This window comes from Chiloscyllium plagiosum, unplaced genomic scaffold, assembly GCF_037043375.1.
Source record: "Chiloscyllium plagiosum isolate Xiang-an unplaced genomic scaffold, Cpla_swu_hap1 HiC_scaffold_25, whole genome shotgun sequence".
NCBI classification, from domain to species: Eukaryota; Metazoa; Chordata; class Chondrichthyes; order Orectolobiformes; family Hemiscylliidae; genus Chiloscyllium; species Chiloscyllium plagiosum.
In genome coordinates, this window is record NW_028270163.1 from 1,477,770 (window position 1) to 1,495,307 (window position 17,538).

At 42.5% G+C, this 17,538-nt stretch overlaps 1 protein-coding gene across 3 annotated transcripts in view; it reads left to right on the top strand.

The window, feature by feature from the left end:
- LOC122561945 (ras-related protein Rab-37) overlaps window positions 1-17,538 on the top strand; it is a 253,424-nt gene that overhangs the window by 220,135 nt on the left and 15,751 nt on the right. For all 3 annotated transcript variants that reach the window (XM_088000371.1, XM_043714275.2, XM_043714274.2), the window contains one exon: window positions 13,901-13,953. In XM_088000371.1, coding sequence (XP_087856497.1) covers window positions 13,901-13,953 — 53 coding nt within the window. The remainder of the gene's footprint in view (window positions 1-13,900; window positions 13,954-17,538) is intronic.

Here is a 17,538-nt window from a genome sequence, read left to right on the forward strand (position 1 = left end):
CATTAGAGCAGTCTCAATACCAGAAACTTGGTTGCTCATGCTACATTCCCCTGAGAATCCATCACCCCCTACATTTTCCAAAACAGCATACCTGTTTGAAATGGGAATAGCCACAGAAGACTCCTGCACTACCTGCCTACTCTCTTACCTTTCCTAGAGTTAATCCATCTATGTGGCTGTATCTGAGACGTCCCCCCTTCCTCTAACTGCCATCCATCACATATCATTACTGTTGCAAATTCCTCATTGCCTCTAACTGTCTCTCTAACCAATCCATTCGATCTGATAGGATTCGCAACCAACCGCATTTATTGCAGATATAATCCGCAGTAACCCATAAACTCTCCTTAAACTCCCACATCTGACAAGAAGCGTATATCACTCTACTAAAGGCCATTTTTGCTCCTTCACAATCTACAGACCTAGAAAATAACACCGTCTTATTCGTCTACAAAACACTGCCCCAGGTTAAATTAATAGTTATGGCTTATATTTTAAGTTTAATCAAGATACATATCTCAAAAAACATATAATCAAGAAAGAACCCACTCTACTCACTACTGCAGACTTTCTCTAGGCCACACTTAAAACAATTCACTTGTTGTTTCTGTGTTGTGAGTTCGCCCAAACAGTTCACTGTCAACGGGGGTGGTACCAGGGGACTGGAGAGTGGCGAATGTTGTGCCCCTGTTCAAAAAAGGGAATAGGGATAACCCCGGGAATTACAGGCCAGTTAGTCTTACTTCGGTGGTAGGCAAAGTAATGGAAAGGGTGCTGAGGGATAGGATTTATGAGTATCTGGAAAGACACTGCTTGATTAGGGACAGCCAGCACGGATTTGTGAAGGGTAGGTCTTGCCTTACAAGAATTATTGAATTCTTTGAAGAGGTGACCAAGCATGTGGATGAGGGTAGAGCAGTGGATGTGGTATACATGGATTTTAGTAAGGCATTTGATAAGGTTCCCCATGGTAGGCTTATGCGGAAAGTCAGGAGGCATGGGATAGAGGTAAATTTGGCCAATTGGATAGAAAACTGGCTAACCGGTCGAAGTCAGAGAGTGGTGGTAGATGGTAAATATTCAGCCTGGAGCCCAGTTACAAGTGGAGTTCCGCAGGGATCAGTTCTGGGTCCTCTGCTGTTTGTAATTTTTATTAATGACTTGGATGAGGGAGTCGAAGGGTGGATCAGTAAATTTGCAGATGGTACGAAGATTGGTGGAGTTGTGGATAGTGAGGAGGGCTGTTGTCAGCTGCAAAGGGACTTAGATAGGATGCAGAGCTGGGCTGAGGAGTGGCAGATGGAGTTCAACCCTGCCAAGTGTGAGGTTGTCCATTTTGGAAAGACAAATAAGAATGTGGAATACAGGGTTAACGGTAGGGTTCTTAGTGAGGTGGAGGAACAGAGGGATCTTGGGGGTCTATGTTCATAGATCTTTGAAAGTTGCCACTCAGGTGGATGGAGCCTGTAAGAAGGCCTATGGTGTATTAGCGTTCATTAGCAGAGGGATTGAATTCAAGAGTCGTGAAGTGATGTTGCAACTGTACAGGACTTTGGTTAGGCCACATTTGGAGTACTGTGTACAGTTCTGATCGCCTCACTTTAGGAAAGATGTGGAAGCTTTGGAGAGGGTGCAGAGAAGATTTACCAGGATGTTGCCTGGAATGGAGAATAGGTCGTACGAGGATAGGTTGAGAGTGCTAGGTCTTTTCTCGTTGGAACGGTGAAGGATGAGGGGTGACTTGATAGAGGTTTATAAGATGATCAGAGGAATAGATAGAGTAGACAGTCAGAAACTTTTTCCCCGGGTACAACAGAGTGTTACAAGGGGACATAAATTTAAGGTGAAGGGTGGAAGGTATAGGGGAGATGTCAGGGGTGGGTTCTTTACCCAGAGAGTGGTGGGGGCATGGAATGCACTGCCTGTGGGAGTGGTAGAGTCAGAATCTTTGGTGACCTTTAAGCGGCAATTGGGTAGGTATATGGATGGGTGCTTAAGCTAGGACAAATGTTCGGCACAACATCGTGGGCCGAAGGGCCTGTTCTGTGCTGTATTGTTCTATGTTCTATGTTCCTCCAAGATCAGTCGTGAATTTCACTGTTTGTTAATTTGCCCAGATGCACTCCAATGTCGATCCATGAATTCAAACAGCAAAGGCAGGAACTGTGCAGATTCACTGTGGTGTCAGTTTTTCTCTCTCTCTCTCTCCTGCAATCACCTCACCATGTGCTTCCTTTGTCTGTTCTTCTTCCTTTTAAAACTGCTGTTGTTTTAACTTTTTTTTCCAAAGTTCCAAAACAATGTAACAGCACGGGTGGCACAGTGGCACAGTGGTTAGCACTGCTGCCTCACAGCGCCAGAGACCCGGGTTCAATTCCCGCCTCAGGCGACTGACTGTGTGGAGTTTGCACGTTCTCCCCGTGTCTGCGTGGGTTTCCTCCGTGTGCTCCGGTTTCCTCCCACAGTCCAAAGATGTGCAGGTCAGGTGAATTGGCCACGCTAAGTTGCCCATAGTGTTAGGTGAAGGGGTAAATGTAGGGGAATGGGTCTGGGTGGGTTGTGCTTCGGCGGGTCGGTGTGGACCTGTTGGGCTGAAGGGCCTGTTTCCACACTGTAAGTAATCAAAACAGTAATTGCTGTTCCTGGAATTCGAGGAAATTACCTCAAAAGTGGAGCAGCTGTTTCAGCCAGAAATTTTTCCCATCCTCCATCTTGGATTACCCAGAATCCTTTGTATCGGATATCACCCAGTATCCCACACCCACTCTGATATCAATATTGACTGGTATCACACATTCTGATATTGCATATCACCCGGCATCTCACACACTCTCTGATATCAAATTTTGCCCAGTATCAAACACACTCTGTTATCAGATATCGCCAGTTAACAAACACTCTGATATCAGTATTGATTGGTATCACACATATTCTGTTATAGGATTTTGTCCAGTATCTCACACACTCTGATATTGGATATTACCTGGTATCACAAACATTTTGATTGTGGATATCGCCAAGTAACAAACAACCTCTGATATCGGATATCACATGGTATCGCACATACTCTGATATCAGATATCACCCAGTATCAAACATAGTCTGATATTGGATATTGCCCAGTAACAAAAACGCCTGACATCAGATATCAATCGGTATCTCACACACTCTGATACATAGAACAAAGAACATAGAACAGTACAGCACCAGTATAGGCCCTTCGGCCCTTGATGTTGTACCAATCTTTTATTCTACTCTAAGATCAAACTTACCTGCATACCCTTCATTTTACTATCATCCGAATGCAAATCCAAGAGTCGCTTAAATGTCCCTAATGTATCTGACTCCACTACCACTGCTGGCAGTCCATTCCATATACCCACCATTCTCTGTATAAAAGAACCTACCTCTGACATCTCCCCTAAATCTTCCTCCAATCACCTTAAGATTATGTCCCCTTGTGATAGCCATTTCCATCTTGGGAAAAAGTCTCTGGCTATCCACTCTATCTATGTCTCTCACCATCTTGGACACCTCTATCAAGTCACCTCTCATCCCTCTTCTCTCCAGTGAGAAAAGCCATAGCTCCCTCAGCCTCTCTTCATAAGACCTGCCCTCCAGTCCAGGCAGCATCATGATAAGTCTCCTCTGCACTGTCTCTAAAGCTTCCACATCCTTCCTATAATGAGGTGACCAGAACTGAACACAATATTCCAACTGTGGTCTAACCAAGGCTGTATAAAGCTACAGCTTAACCTTGCAGATCTTCAACTCAATCCTCCTGCTAATGAATGCCAGCACATCATATGCCTTCTTAACAAGCAGGCCTTCTTAAAATGGGTGGCACGGTGGCTCAATGGTTAGCACTGCTGCCTCACAGCACCAGGGACCTGAGTTTGATTCCAACCCTGGGCAACTGTCTGTGTGGAGTTTGCACATTCTCCCCGTGTCTGCATGGGTTTCCTTCGGGTGCTCTGGTTTCCTCCCACAGTCCAAAAATGTTCAGGTTAGGTGAATTGGCCATGCTAAATTGCCTATAGTGTTAGGTGAAGTGGTAAATGTAAGGGAATGGGTCTGGGTGGGTTGCTCTTTGGAAGGTCGGTGTGGACTTGTTGGGCTGAAGGGCCTGTTTCCACACTGTAGGTAATCTAATCTAATCACATGCACTCTAATATCAGACATTGCTCGGTAACAAATACTCTGATATCGGATATTGGCCAGTGGCAAACGCAATCTGAAATTGGATATCTCACATACTGATATTTCATATTGCCTGGTATCTCACACACGCTGATATCAGATATTGCCTGGTAACAAACACACTTTTATAAAGGATATCACCCAGTATCACACACATGCTGATATTGGATACTGACAGGTATCTCACACACACTGACATCGGATATTGCCTGGTATCACACACACTTTGATATCAGATATCACCTGATCTCTCTCTCACACTCTGATATTGGATATTGCCTGGTAACAAACACACTCTGATATTATATTTTGCCCAATATCAAACACATTCTCTTATATCAAACATACTGTGATATTAGATATTGCTGGGTGTCAAACACTTTCTGTTATCAGGTATCGCCCAGTAACAAATACACTCTGATATCGGATATTGCCCGGTATCACACACACTATGATAATGGATATCGCCTGATATTTCACACACTCTAATATCACAGATCACGCAGTAACAAACACTCTGATATTGGATATCAGCTGATAACAAATGCACTCTGGTATTGGGTTTCCCCTGTATCTCACACACTCTGAAATTGGGTATCACCCAGTATCTCTCACACTCTGGTATCAGATACCAATAGATATCTCACACACTGATATCAGACGTCGCCCAGAATCTCACACACTTTGGTATCGGATATTGCCCAGTGTCAGGCACACTCTGACATCGGATACCACCCCGGTAACAAATACACGCCAATATCGGATATCACCCGATATAAACACACTCTGATAGTAGATATCGCCCAGTATCAAAATGCACTCTGATATCAGTTATCACCAGGTATCGAAAACAGTCTGAGATTCGATATCATCCAGTAACACAAATACTCTGATATCAGATATCATCTGATAATACACACAATGATATCAGATATCACCCGGTATCAAGCACGCTCTGATATCAAATATTGTTGGGTATCACACATGCTCTGATATCAATGGGTATCAAACAGAGTCTGATATCAGATATCATTCAGTAATGAACACACTTTGATAGGGGATATCACCTGGTATCACACACATTCTGATATCAAATTTTAACAGGTATCTCACACACACTGATATCGGATGTCACCCAGTATCACACACACTCTGATATCAGATATCACCTGGTAACAAACACTCTGATATCAATATTGACTGATATCAAACACACTCTGATATCAGATATTGCCCAGTAACAAGCACATTTTGATAGTGGATATCACCCGGTATCTCTCACACTCTGATATCAGACACAAACAATTATCTCACACACTCTGATATCGGACATTGCCCAGTGTCAGGAACACTGTGACATTCGATATTGCCCCGGTAACAAACACATTCTGATATTGGATATCACCCAGTTACAAACACGGTCTGATAACGGATATCACCCAGTATCGAAACACACTCCAAAATCTAATATCACCCGGTATCAAACACACTCTGAGATCAGATATTGTCTGTTAACACACGCAATCTGATGTTGGATATCACCCAGTATCAGAGTTGAGAGTGTGGTGTTGGAAAAGCACAGCAGGTCAGGCAATATCCAAGGAGCAGGAGATTCAACGTTTCAGGCATAAGCCTTTCATCAGGAAGGACATTCCTGATGAAGGGCTTATGTCCAAAATATTAATTCTCCTGCTCCTTGGATGCTGCCTGACCTGCTGTGCTTTGCCAGAACCACGCTGTCAACTCTGATCTCCAGGATCTGCTGTCTGAACTTTCTCCTATCGCCCAGTATCACACATACTCTGATATCAGGTATCGCCTGATAACATACACTCTGGTATCAGATATCACCCGGTGTCAAACACTCTCTGATATTGGATATCTCCCAGTATCAAACACACTCTGATATTGTCTGGTAACAAACAGACTGTGATATCAGATATCGCCGGGTACCAAACATACTCTGAAATTGGATATCACCAGATATCTCACACAATCTAATAGCAGATGTGTTCCTCTATCAAATGCACTCTGAAAGCAGATATAGCTCATTTTCACACACTCTGATATCAGACATAGCCTGATATCACACACACTGTGATATCAGATATTGCCCAATATCAACATACTCTGATATCGGATATCCCCCAGTAACAAACACTTTGATATTGATATTGTCTGGTATCACACACACTTTGATATTAGATATTACCGAGCAACAAACACAATCTGATATCTGATATCACCTTGTATTGCATACACTCTAACACTGGATATCACCAGGTAACAAACACTCTGATATCGGATGTCAACCAGTATCAAACACACTCTGATATCGGATATTGCCTGATATCAAATACACTCTGATATCAGATATTGTCCGGTGACATGCACACACTCTGATATCAGATATAGCTGGTATCAGACACGTTCTGATATCAGATATCACCCTGGTAACAAACACACTCTGATATTGGGTATTGCCCCGCTACAAACACACTCTGATAACGATCTTGCCCAGTATCAAAACACACTCTGATATTAGATACGTCCCAGTAATAAATGCAATCTGATATCGGATATCGCCCAGTTACAAACACACTTTGATAACGAACATCGCCCGGTATTGAAATCAGATATCATCTGGTATCGCACTTACTCTGAGGTTGGATATTGTCCAGTAACACATACACTCTGATATTGGATATCACTCAGTATCACAAATACTCTGATATCAGATATCACCTGATACACTAAGATATCAGATATCAGCCAGTACCAAACGTACACTGATATCAGATATCATTGGGTATCTCACACATCGAGTATCAAACATACTGTGATATCAGATATCGCCTCGTATCAATCACACTCTGATATCAGATATTGTCTGGTATCAAACACAGTCTGATATTGGATATCATCCAGTGACACACACTGATATTGGATAGAGCCCACTATCACACACAGTCTGATATCAGATATCTTCCAGTAGCAAACATACTCTGATATTGGATATCACCCTATATCTCACACACTCTAATATTGGATACTGACTGATATGACACACACTTTGAAATCGGATATCTCCCGGTATCAAATGCACTGTGATATCGGATATCGCCCGGTGACACACTCACACTGATATCGGATGCCGCCCGGTATCAAACAGACACTAATATCGGATGTCGCCCATTTTAAAATGCGTTCTAACATTGGATATCACCCAGTATCTCTCACAATCTGATATCGGGTATCACGCGATATCACATAGATTATTGAAGAATAACCTCATGGTCAATTTTTTTTTAAACCAGAGTAAAGTTTAGTTTTAGTAAGACTGACATGAATAGCAGAGTAAACAGAAAGACTAAATGAAGCTCTGTCATGATAGAGGAGGTATGAAACTCAGAGAGTTCAATGTTGTTCAGAAGATTATGATGAATATTCTTCAAAGTCATCAGCAGAAACATGTAGTGAGATGAAGTAAATTCATGTCATAAGAGTCATAGAGATGTACAGCATGGAAACAGACCCTTCGGTCCAACCTGTCCATGCCGACCAGATATCCCAACCCAATCTAGTCCCACCTGCCAGCACCCGGCCCATATCCCTCCAAACCCTTCCTATTCATATACCCATCCAAATGCCTCTTAAATGTTGCAATTGTACCAGCCTCCACAACATCCTCTGGCAGCTCATTCCATACATGTACCACCCTCTGCATGAAAAAGTTGCCTCTTAGGTCTCTTTTATATCTTTCCTCTCTCACCCTAAACCTATGCCCTCTAGTTCTGGACTCCCCAACCCCAGGGAAAAGACTATGCCTATTTATCCTATCCATGCCCCTCATAATTTTGTAAACTTCTATAAGGTCACCCCTCAGCCTCCGACACTCCAGGGAAAACAGCCCCAGCCTGTTCATTCTCTCCCTATAGCTCAAATCCTCCAACCCTGGCAACATCCTTGTAAGTCTTTTCTGAACCCTTTCAAGTTTCACAACATTTTTCCAATAGGAAGGAGACCAGAATTGCACACAATATTCCAACAGTGGCCTAACCATTGTCCTGTACAGCCGCAACATGACCTCCCAACTCCTGTACTCAATACTCTGACCAATAAAGGAAAGCATACCAAACACCTTCTTCACGATCCTATCTACCTGCGACTCTACTTTCAAGGAGCTATGAACCTGCACTCCAAAGTCTCTTTGTTCAGCAACACTCCCTAGGACCTTACCATTAAGTGTATAAGTCCTGCTAAGATTTCCTTTCCCAAAATGCAGCACCTCGCATTTATCTGAATTAAACCCCGTCTGCCACTTCTCAGCCCATTGGCCCATCTGGTCAAGATCCTGTTGTAATCTGAGGTAACCCTCTTCGCTGTCCACTACACCTCCAATTTTGGTGCAAATTTACTAACTGTACCTCTTATGCTTGCATCCAAATCGTTTATGTAAATGACAAAAAGTAGAGGACCCAGCACCGATCCTTGTGGCACTCCACTGGTCACAGGCCTCCAGTCTGAAAAACAACCCTCCACCACCACCTTCTATCTTCTACGTTTGAGCCAGTTCTGTATCCAAATGGCGAGTTCTCCCTGTATTCCATGAGATCTAACCTTGCTAATCAGTCTCCCATGGGGAACCATGTCAAACACCTTACTGAAGTCCATATAGATCACATCTACTGCTCTGCCCTCATCAATCTTCTTTGTTACTTCTTCAAAAAACTCAATCAAGATTTCCCACGCACAAAACCATGTTGACTATCCCAAATCAGTCCTTGCCTTTCCAAATGCATGTGCATCCTGTCCCTCAGGATTCCCTCCAACAACCTGCCCACAACCGAGGTCAGGCACACCGGTCTATAGTTCCCTGGCTAGTCTTTATCGCCCTTCTCAAACAGTGGCACCACGTTTGCCAACCTCCAGTCTTGTGGCACCTCACCTGTGACCATCGATAATACAAATATCTCAGCAAGAGGCCCATCAATCACTTCTCTAGCATCCCACAGAGTTCCCTGGTACACCTGATCAGGTCAGTGGATTTATCCACCTTTAACCGTTTCAAGACATCCACCACTTCCTCCCCTGTAATCTGGATATTTTGCAAGATGTCACCATCTATTTCCCTACAGTCTATATCTTCCATAACCTTTTCCACAGTAAATACTGATGCAAAATATTCGTTTAGTATCTTCCCCATTTTCTGTGGCTCCACACAAAGGCCGCCTTGCGGATCTTTGAGGGGCCCTATTCTCTCCCTAGTTACCCTTTTGTCCTTAATATATTTGTAAAAACCCTTTGGATTCTCCTTAATTCTATTTGCCAAAGCTATCTCATGTACCCGTTTTGCCCTCCTGACTTCCCTCTTAAGTATACTCCTACTTCCTTTATACTCTTCTTAGGATTCACTCGATCTATCCTGTCTATAACTGACATATGCTTCCTTCTTTTTCTTAACCAAAGCCTCAATTTCTTAAGTCATCCAGCATTCCCTATACCTACCAGCCTTCCCTTTCACCCTAACAGGAATATACTTTCTCTGGATTCTCGTTATCTCATTTCTGAAGCTTTCCAATTTCCAGCCATTCCTTTACCTGTGAATACCTGTCTCCAATCAGCTTTCGAAAGTTCTTGCCTAATACCGTCAAAATTGGCCTTTCTCCAATTTAGAACTTCAACTTTTAGATCTGGTCTATCCTTTTCCATCATTATTTTAAATCTAATAGTGTTAATCCCAAAGTGTTCCCCCACTGACACCTCAGTCACCTGCCCTGCCTTATTTCCCAAGAGTAGGTCAAGTTTTGCACCTTCTCTAGTAGGTACATCCACATACTGAATCAGAAAATTTTTTTGTACACACTTAACAGATTCCTCTCGATCTAAACCCTTAACACTATGGCAGTCCCAGTCTATGTTTAGAAAGTTAAAATCCCCTACCATAACCACCCTATTATTCTTACAGATAACTGAGATCTCCTTACAAGTTTGTTTCTCAATTTCCCTCTGACTATTAGGGGGTCTATAATACAATCCCAATAAGGTGATCATCTCTTTCTTATTTCTCAGTTCCACCCAAATAACTTCCCTGGATGTATTTCTGGGAATATCCTCCCTCAGTACAGCTATAATGCTATCCCTTATCAAAAATGCCACTCCCCCTCCTCTCTTGCCTCCCTTTCTATCCTTCCTGTATCATTTGCATCCTGGAACATTAAGCTGCCAGTCCTGCCCATCTCTGAGCCATGTTTCCGTAATTGCTATGATATCCCAGTCCCATGTTCCTAACTGTGCCCTGAGTTCATCTGCCTTCCCTGTTAGGCCCCTTGCATTGAAATAAATGCAGTTTAATTTATTAGTTCTACCTTGTCCCTGCCTGCCCTGACTGTGACTCACTTCTGTTCTCAACTGTACCAGTCTCAGATTAATCTCTTTCCTCACTATCTCTCTAGGTCCCACACCCCCCATCTTACTAGTTTAAATCCTCCCGAGCAGCTCTAGCAAATCTCCCTACCAGTATATTAGTCCCCTTCCAAATTAGGTGCAATCCATATTTTTTGTACAGGTCACTTCTACCCCAAAGAGATTCAAATGATCCAAAAATGTGAATCCTTCTCCCATACACCAGCTCCTCAGCCATGCATCTTTTGAAAATTGAAGAAAACCTCCATCATTGTCCAGAAGATAGCTTGTTAGAGGAAATCTGACAAAGGAGGAACATGAGAAATTTCCTTGAACCAAATTCCACCTCCCGTCCCAAGTGAAAGTCAAAAAGAAAGTGAATGTTTTCCTGTATCACGCAATCTCCAATAGAGCAAAGTGAGTCAGAGTTTTGATTTTGATAAATCAGTCAGTTTCCGATTACATGATGTTGCTTGGCAGCTTCAATATTCAGTGTTGACTCAGCCTGAAATGTTGTGAGAGCAGAGTAAAATGAATGAAAATGGAAGCAGACAGCCAGATAGCAAATGAGAGAAGACCAATAGATCACTTGAAAGAAAGTGGGAAGGAAATGTAAATCGTTTGTTCTTTTCCTTATTTCTTGTCAAATTAGGATATTTTTGTTGAGCACCTATGAAGAGTTCTGAAAAAAATAATTTCCTTTTACATAAAAATGACTGAAAATATTACTCATTTTGTTTTAGTTACAATTCCTATTGTAATATTGCACAGATCTCAGATATCACAACATGTAACACTGAAGTATAAAAGATGTCTATCATACTCTCTGTACATTATGTCAGTCAGTCAACCTGTTGGTTAATCAACTTCTCATTCTGTCAGCCTGAGAGTTAGATAATCACTCATTCTGTCAGCCTGTGAGTTAGATAATCTTTCATTCTGTCGGCCTGCGAGTCAGTCACCTCTTATTTTGTCAGTCCACCAGTCAGCCAGTCAACACTGTATATATTATAATAGTAACGTAAGTACGTAACCTAGACTATCCATAAGTTTGAGATGTTGTGTATATAGTTAGTTGTTAAGACACATCCAAACATCTGTCTCAATAAGAACCCAAATTTTTGTAGTTTGTGTGACTTGGGCTAAAATATAGAAAACCACATTACAGTTACACATCACAGTAAGAACAACTTTGCAGTCCACCCTGTTAAAACTTTAAACTATTATTTATGTTGGGTTAGTCATCTTGTACTCCAGAAAATTATGTACATGTATCATTTCAAATTTAATATATAAATGAGCTATGAGTGTAGTACTGTATACTGAACAATTTCTCAAAATGCTCTCTCCGCTGTCTTCTCAGTTGAAGCAATATAAATAAGGTCTGTTCAAGAATAACTGCCAACAGTTGAACAGATATTAGTCTTGCCCGGTACAATACACAACACCTTAGCAACCATTCCACATTTTAAACACTGTTCCATAGTAACCAGTTCAAACTTCCACATTGACATTTGCTCTGGAATGTCTTCGCCAGCCTCCACATAAATCTTGAATGACAACTTTAGTCCATCCATTAACTTAGAATTAACCTCTCCATGGTCTGCTACAGACCCTGAGAACAACTTCAGCCAACAACTAGGCACCAGGACACCTTCAAGCTTCCCACAAGGCTGTTCAGTCACTCCTGACAGACAACTCTACATGTTTTCCACACACAGAAGAGAAGTTTTGAATATTGAATGCAGACCTGGAGCAGAATTGCCAACTAACTCAATTTACTTGATGACAATTGATTCAAGTGGCTTTTCTCTTTGTTTCACCATTTCTGTCCCTTCACCTTCTCAGGTATTGATTGGTTGCACGCTAGGTTTCATGGGCACTGCTAACCAACTGGTACCTCCACTTTGCACCCATTTTTTGTGCTTGATCAAAGACAGTTCTTCTAATTATTCATTTGACATCAGAGGCATCACCTATTGATGGCTGTTCACCTGACCTGTATTTTCTAGGTGGAGGTTACTGGCAGAGTGTCAATGGTTGGAACTCTTGCAGATTGTTTCAAACTCCACTTTGTGCACTGAACCTGTTAATAATTAGAATTAGAATCCCTACAGTGTGGAAACAGGCCCTTCAGCCCAACAAGTCCACATTGACCCTCAGAAGAGTTTCCTACAAGGACCCATGACCCTACCCTATCACCCTACATTTCCCCTATCTAATGCAACTAACCTACACATCCCTGAATACTATGAGTGATTTAGCTTGGCCAATTCACCTAACCTGCACATCTTTCGACTGTGGGAGGAAACCAGAGCACATCCACACAGACACAGGGAGAATGTGCAAACTCCACATAGACAGTCACCCAAGGCAGGAATTGAACTTGGGTCCCTGGCACTGTGAGGCAGCAGTGCTAACCACTGAGCCACTGTGGTGACCTTGCTGTTGAAATAGCTTGGCTTGATTGTTGGGGGTCCATTATCTCAGTTGACTGGATGGCTGGTCTGTGCTGCAGAGAGATGCCGGTAGTGTGAGATCAATTCCTGTACCAGCTAAGGTCATTATGAGAGCCCTGCTTTCTCAAACTCGTCCCTTGCCTGAGGCATGGTGGCCGTCAGGTTATACACACCACCAGAAACCTCTCTTTAATTAGAGAGAGCAGCCTATGGTCTCCCAGGACTACTCAACTTTCACTTCACTTATAGCTTTGTCTCACTAGCTCCTTACCAAGCTCCTTAACTTGATTCTGGCCGAGACACTACAACAACAGACTGCATCTCCATAGTGCCTTGAACCAATGTCGAGTGGTCCACTTGGCACTGCACAAACAGAATCTGGCACCAGGCCACATTAGGATGTATAAGGACAGGTGGCCAAAGGCTTGAACTTTAAGGTCTGCGTTCATGTTGAAAAGTCAGCTTCAGAGGTGTGAGAAGGACATTCCAGAACCTAGATACAGTGACGGAGAGCTGTGAGATTTAGGAAAGTGCAGGAAGTCAGAATCAAAAGACCACAGTAATCTCTGAATGTTGGAGGTTCGGAGCAACTGTAGAGATAAGGAGGATGAGGCCATGGAGGAATTTGAAAACAAGGGTGGGAGTTTTAAATCTGAGATGTTCCTGGAGCCAGTGCAGGTTGATTTCAACTCCATGTTGTCAACTGATCTGTTGTGTGTGTATGTGTGTGTGTGCGTGAGAGAGAGAGAGAGATGGTGGTGAGAGTGTTTGACTGCTGCACGCTGTAAGGATTGGTGTTGACTGACTGAAACTAAACTCTCCCTCTCTCCACACAGCACTGCTGCTGCTGTATGATATCACGAGCAAGTCATCGTTTGACAACATCAGGGTAAGATGCTTCAAATTTCCTGACTCTCAGGCAAATAAATTTGGGGAATTCAGATGGTGGAATGATCCTGCATTAATCGTGCAAAAGGAGAGTCCATTTTCATACAATCCAGAAGCAGGCCATTCAGCCCACACCAACTCTCCAAAGAGCAACCCAACCAGACTAACAGCCCTACCTTATTTCTGTAACCCTGCATTTCCCCTGGCTAATCCACATAGCCTGCACATCTTTGGACTGTGGAAGGAAATCCACAAACACACGGGGAGAATATGCAAACTCCATACAGACAGTTGCCCAAGGTGAGATCGAACCTGGGACCCTGCCGCTGTGAGGCAGCAGTGCTAACCACTGAGCCAACCTTTTGACTCTCCGTGTTTCAATGCCCACTGTTTTCACCATGATCAAGTTGGACAGTGGGATTAACGTAGATAGGTTGATGCAGATGGATAAAATGCTCCTTCTGTTATGTATGACTCAATGACTCTAAGCTTCATCATTCAGTCACCTTCGCAAACTGAATGTCAACTCAGAGCAACAAGCTCATCTCTGAACCAGGAGGTCATTGGTTCACTGATCCACTCTACAAACATCAGCAAGTAATCTAGGCTGCTGACACAGTACAGCACCAAGAGAGTACTGCACTGTTGGAATCACCATCTTTCAGATATGTTGCAGTGTCAAGCACATAACCCTAGAATTGTACTTTGACACAGTATAGACAAAGAAAACATTAAACCAAGCCCCATTTGCATCTCAAGCTGACAGCAAAACTCACAGAATCTCAGAATTGTTACTGCATGGAAGGAGGCCATTCAGCCCATTGGGCCTGCAGTGGCTGAATGATCTAGTCCAATTCTATTACCTAGCTTCAATCTCCTGCCTTTTCTAATGTCTATAAATGCTCCCACCTTCAGTTGAAATACATCCAGGGAGGGCTGTGCCCTTTGTTAGAAAGGAAGATCACATTTCTATAGCACTTTTCTTGGCCATAAGACATCCCAAAACACTTTGCAGTCAACTAGGTACTTTTTAGTGTAAATTGACATGGTAAGGAGATACAACAGCCAATTCATGCATAGCAAGCGCCCACAAACAGCAAAATAAAACTTGCCAAATAATCTGTTGACTTATGATGTTGATTGAAGGATAAATATTCACCAGAATACTAAGGATAACTGCCATGCTTTTCAGTTAAATAGTGCAGTTGAATTATTAATTTCTAACTGAGAAGGAAAGTCAGGTCTCAGAGTAATATCGCATCCAAAATGCGGCAGTACAGCACCCCCTCAGCTAGAACACTAGCCTTGATCTTCCATGCACAAGTCATAAAGTGAGTCTTGAGCCCAGAGCCTTTGAGTCAGCAGTGAGAATACCACCCTCTGAGCTCCAGCTGCCAATATGCACTGTTCTCTCTCAACCAGAAAGTGATCAGGAGGGTTTTCTACCCTCAGTCTAATTCTAACCTTAACCTTAATATGTCCAGGAAGAGCCATGTTCTCAGTTAAAATATGTCAAGGATGAGATATAAGCTGCCTTTTTTCTTTTAGATAAAGTGCACCTTCAATTGTTATCTCTAATTAACTAGTCATTGCTGAGAATATCACAATGTGTGGAACTAGCAGTGGAACTATCAATGTCAGCCTTGAGGGGCAGAAACAGTCTTGGGGAAGTGTTAAGAAGCTTAATTGGTATTCAGCTGTTGACACTTTACTCACACCATCCAACACCTTGGTCATCTGCAGAGACTCGACATTCCACTCACACCATTTGTATGATCTTTTGATCTTTCTGCCCTTGATCTCTCTGGCCGTACATTCTGTGCTGTGTTCCTCCTTCTCACTTTACCTGATGAAGGGGCTGTTGCTCCGAAAGCTGGTGATTTCAAATAAACCTGCTGGACTACAACCTGGGGAAATGTGATTCCCGAATACACAGAAACAGGAGCAGAAATGCCAGGCACAAGATCATGGCCACTCTGCTCTATTATGTTCTGGAGTGAGTCTCTTCAGTGAACCCGTGATCTAGTAGGCTATTAGAAAGGTTTTGGAGCTTATGAAAACTGAGTCCATTGGTCTCACTGGGGGCTCGATGGGCCTGAGTGACCTGGTATCAAGTAAAGCTCCTGTCCTGATCACCATCCAGTGGCTGCTGCTATCACATGCAAATATATAGGCAATAGGTTGGGCAGAAGGGAATGATATCAAGTTTAACTCTGCAGACTCGTGTGGTTAAATAGACTATCAAATTTGGGCTAGATTAAGTTGTCAAATCCAACGACTTGGAGAAGGGAAAAACAGCTATGAAAAGTAAATTTAGAAGCCTACTTCTGAATCAAGGATTCAAATTCATGACAAATGTTTGACAATTGGAAGAAAAGTGTAAAGAATCTCAGATAGACAGTCTTCAAAGGAATCTAACAAATTGTTTAGACATGATTTCCCTTTCAAAAAACTATACTGACTATTCCTGAATACCTCGAACTTTTCCAGTTGTCTCATTATAACCTCCTAACCCTAATCCAAACACTAATCCTAACCCTAACCCTATCCTAATCTGAACCATACTCCTAACCCTAATCCTGACCGTAATCCTAATCCTAACCCTAATCCTAACCCTACCCTAATTCTAATCCTAATCCTAATTTTAACCATAATCCTAACCCTAACCCTAATCCTTCCCCTAATCCTAACCCTAATCCTAACCCTAACCCTAATCTGAACCCTAATTCTAATCCTAACCCTAACCCTAAACCTATTCCTAACCCTAACCCTAACTCTAACCGTAATCCTAACCCTAACCCTAATCCTATCCCAATCCTAACCCTAGCCCTAATCCAAACCCTAATTCTAACCGTAATCCTAAAACTAATCCTAATCTTAACCCTAATCCTAACCCTCACCCTAATCTAAACTCTCACCCTAATCCTAACTCTAACCTGAACCCTAACCCTAACACTAACCCTAACCCTAACCCATGACAGGCATGAAACTGACTGGCCTAGGGTTTTCTGTTTTCTGTTTTCTGCCTTCTTCCCTTCTTCAAAAGAAGAGTTGTATTTGTCATTTTCTAGTCTGATGGGACCTGACTAGGGTCTATTTTTAAATTTGCAAAGTTTAATGCCAATGCATCTTCTTCCTCATTGGCCACCTTTGCAGTCCTTCTTCCCAAGGATTGGTGAACTCGCAGCTCCATCAGTTTGCTCAGTATTGCTTCCCTGGTGATTATAATTTTACCAGGTACCTCTCTTCCTTCAACCACTGATCTACTGGGATTTGTTTTATATTTGTATTTATTCTTTAGATCACCATTTCCTTATTATTTACTATTAGCACCCTGTTTCCACCCTTGAGAAGACCACATTCCTTTTAACCTACTCTTTTCCTTTACAGATATCCTGGAAACTATCTGTTGGTACAGTCCTAGCTAGCTTTCGTTCATACTCTAATTTATTAGACCTGATTACCTATTTGTCAATCTCTGCAATTCGCTCGATTCTGACCAGTCATTTGACCCACCACACATTTTTGCATAAGTATATGCCTTTTACTTTAGATTGATGTTTACCTGAACTTCTTTAGTTAATCG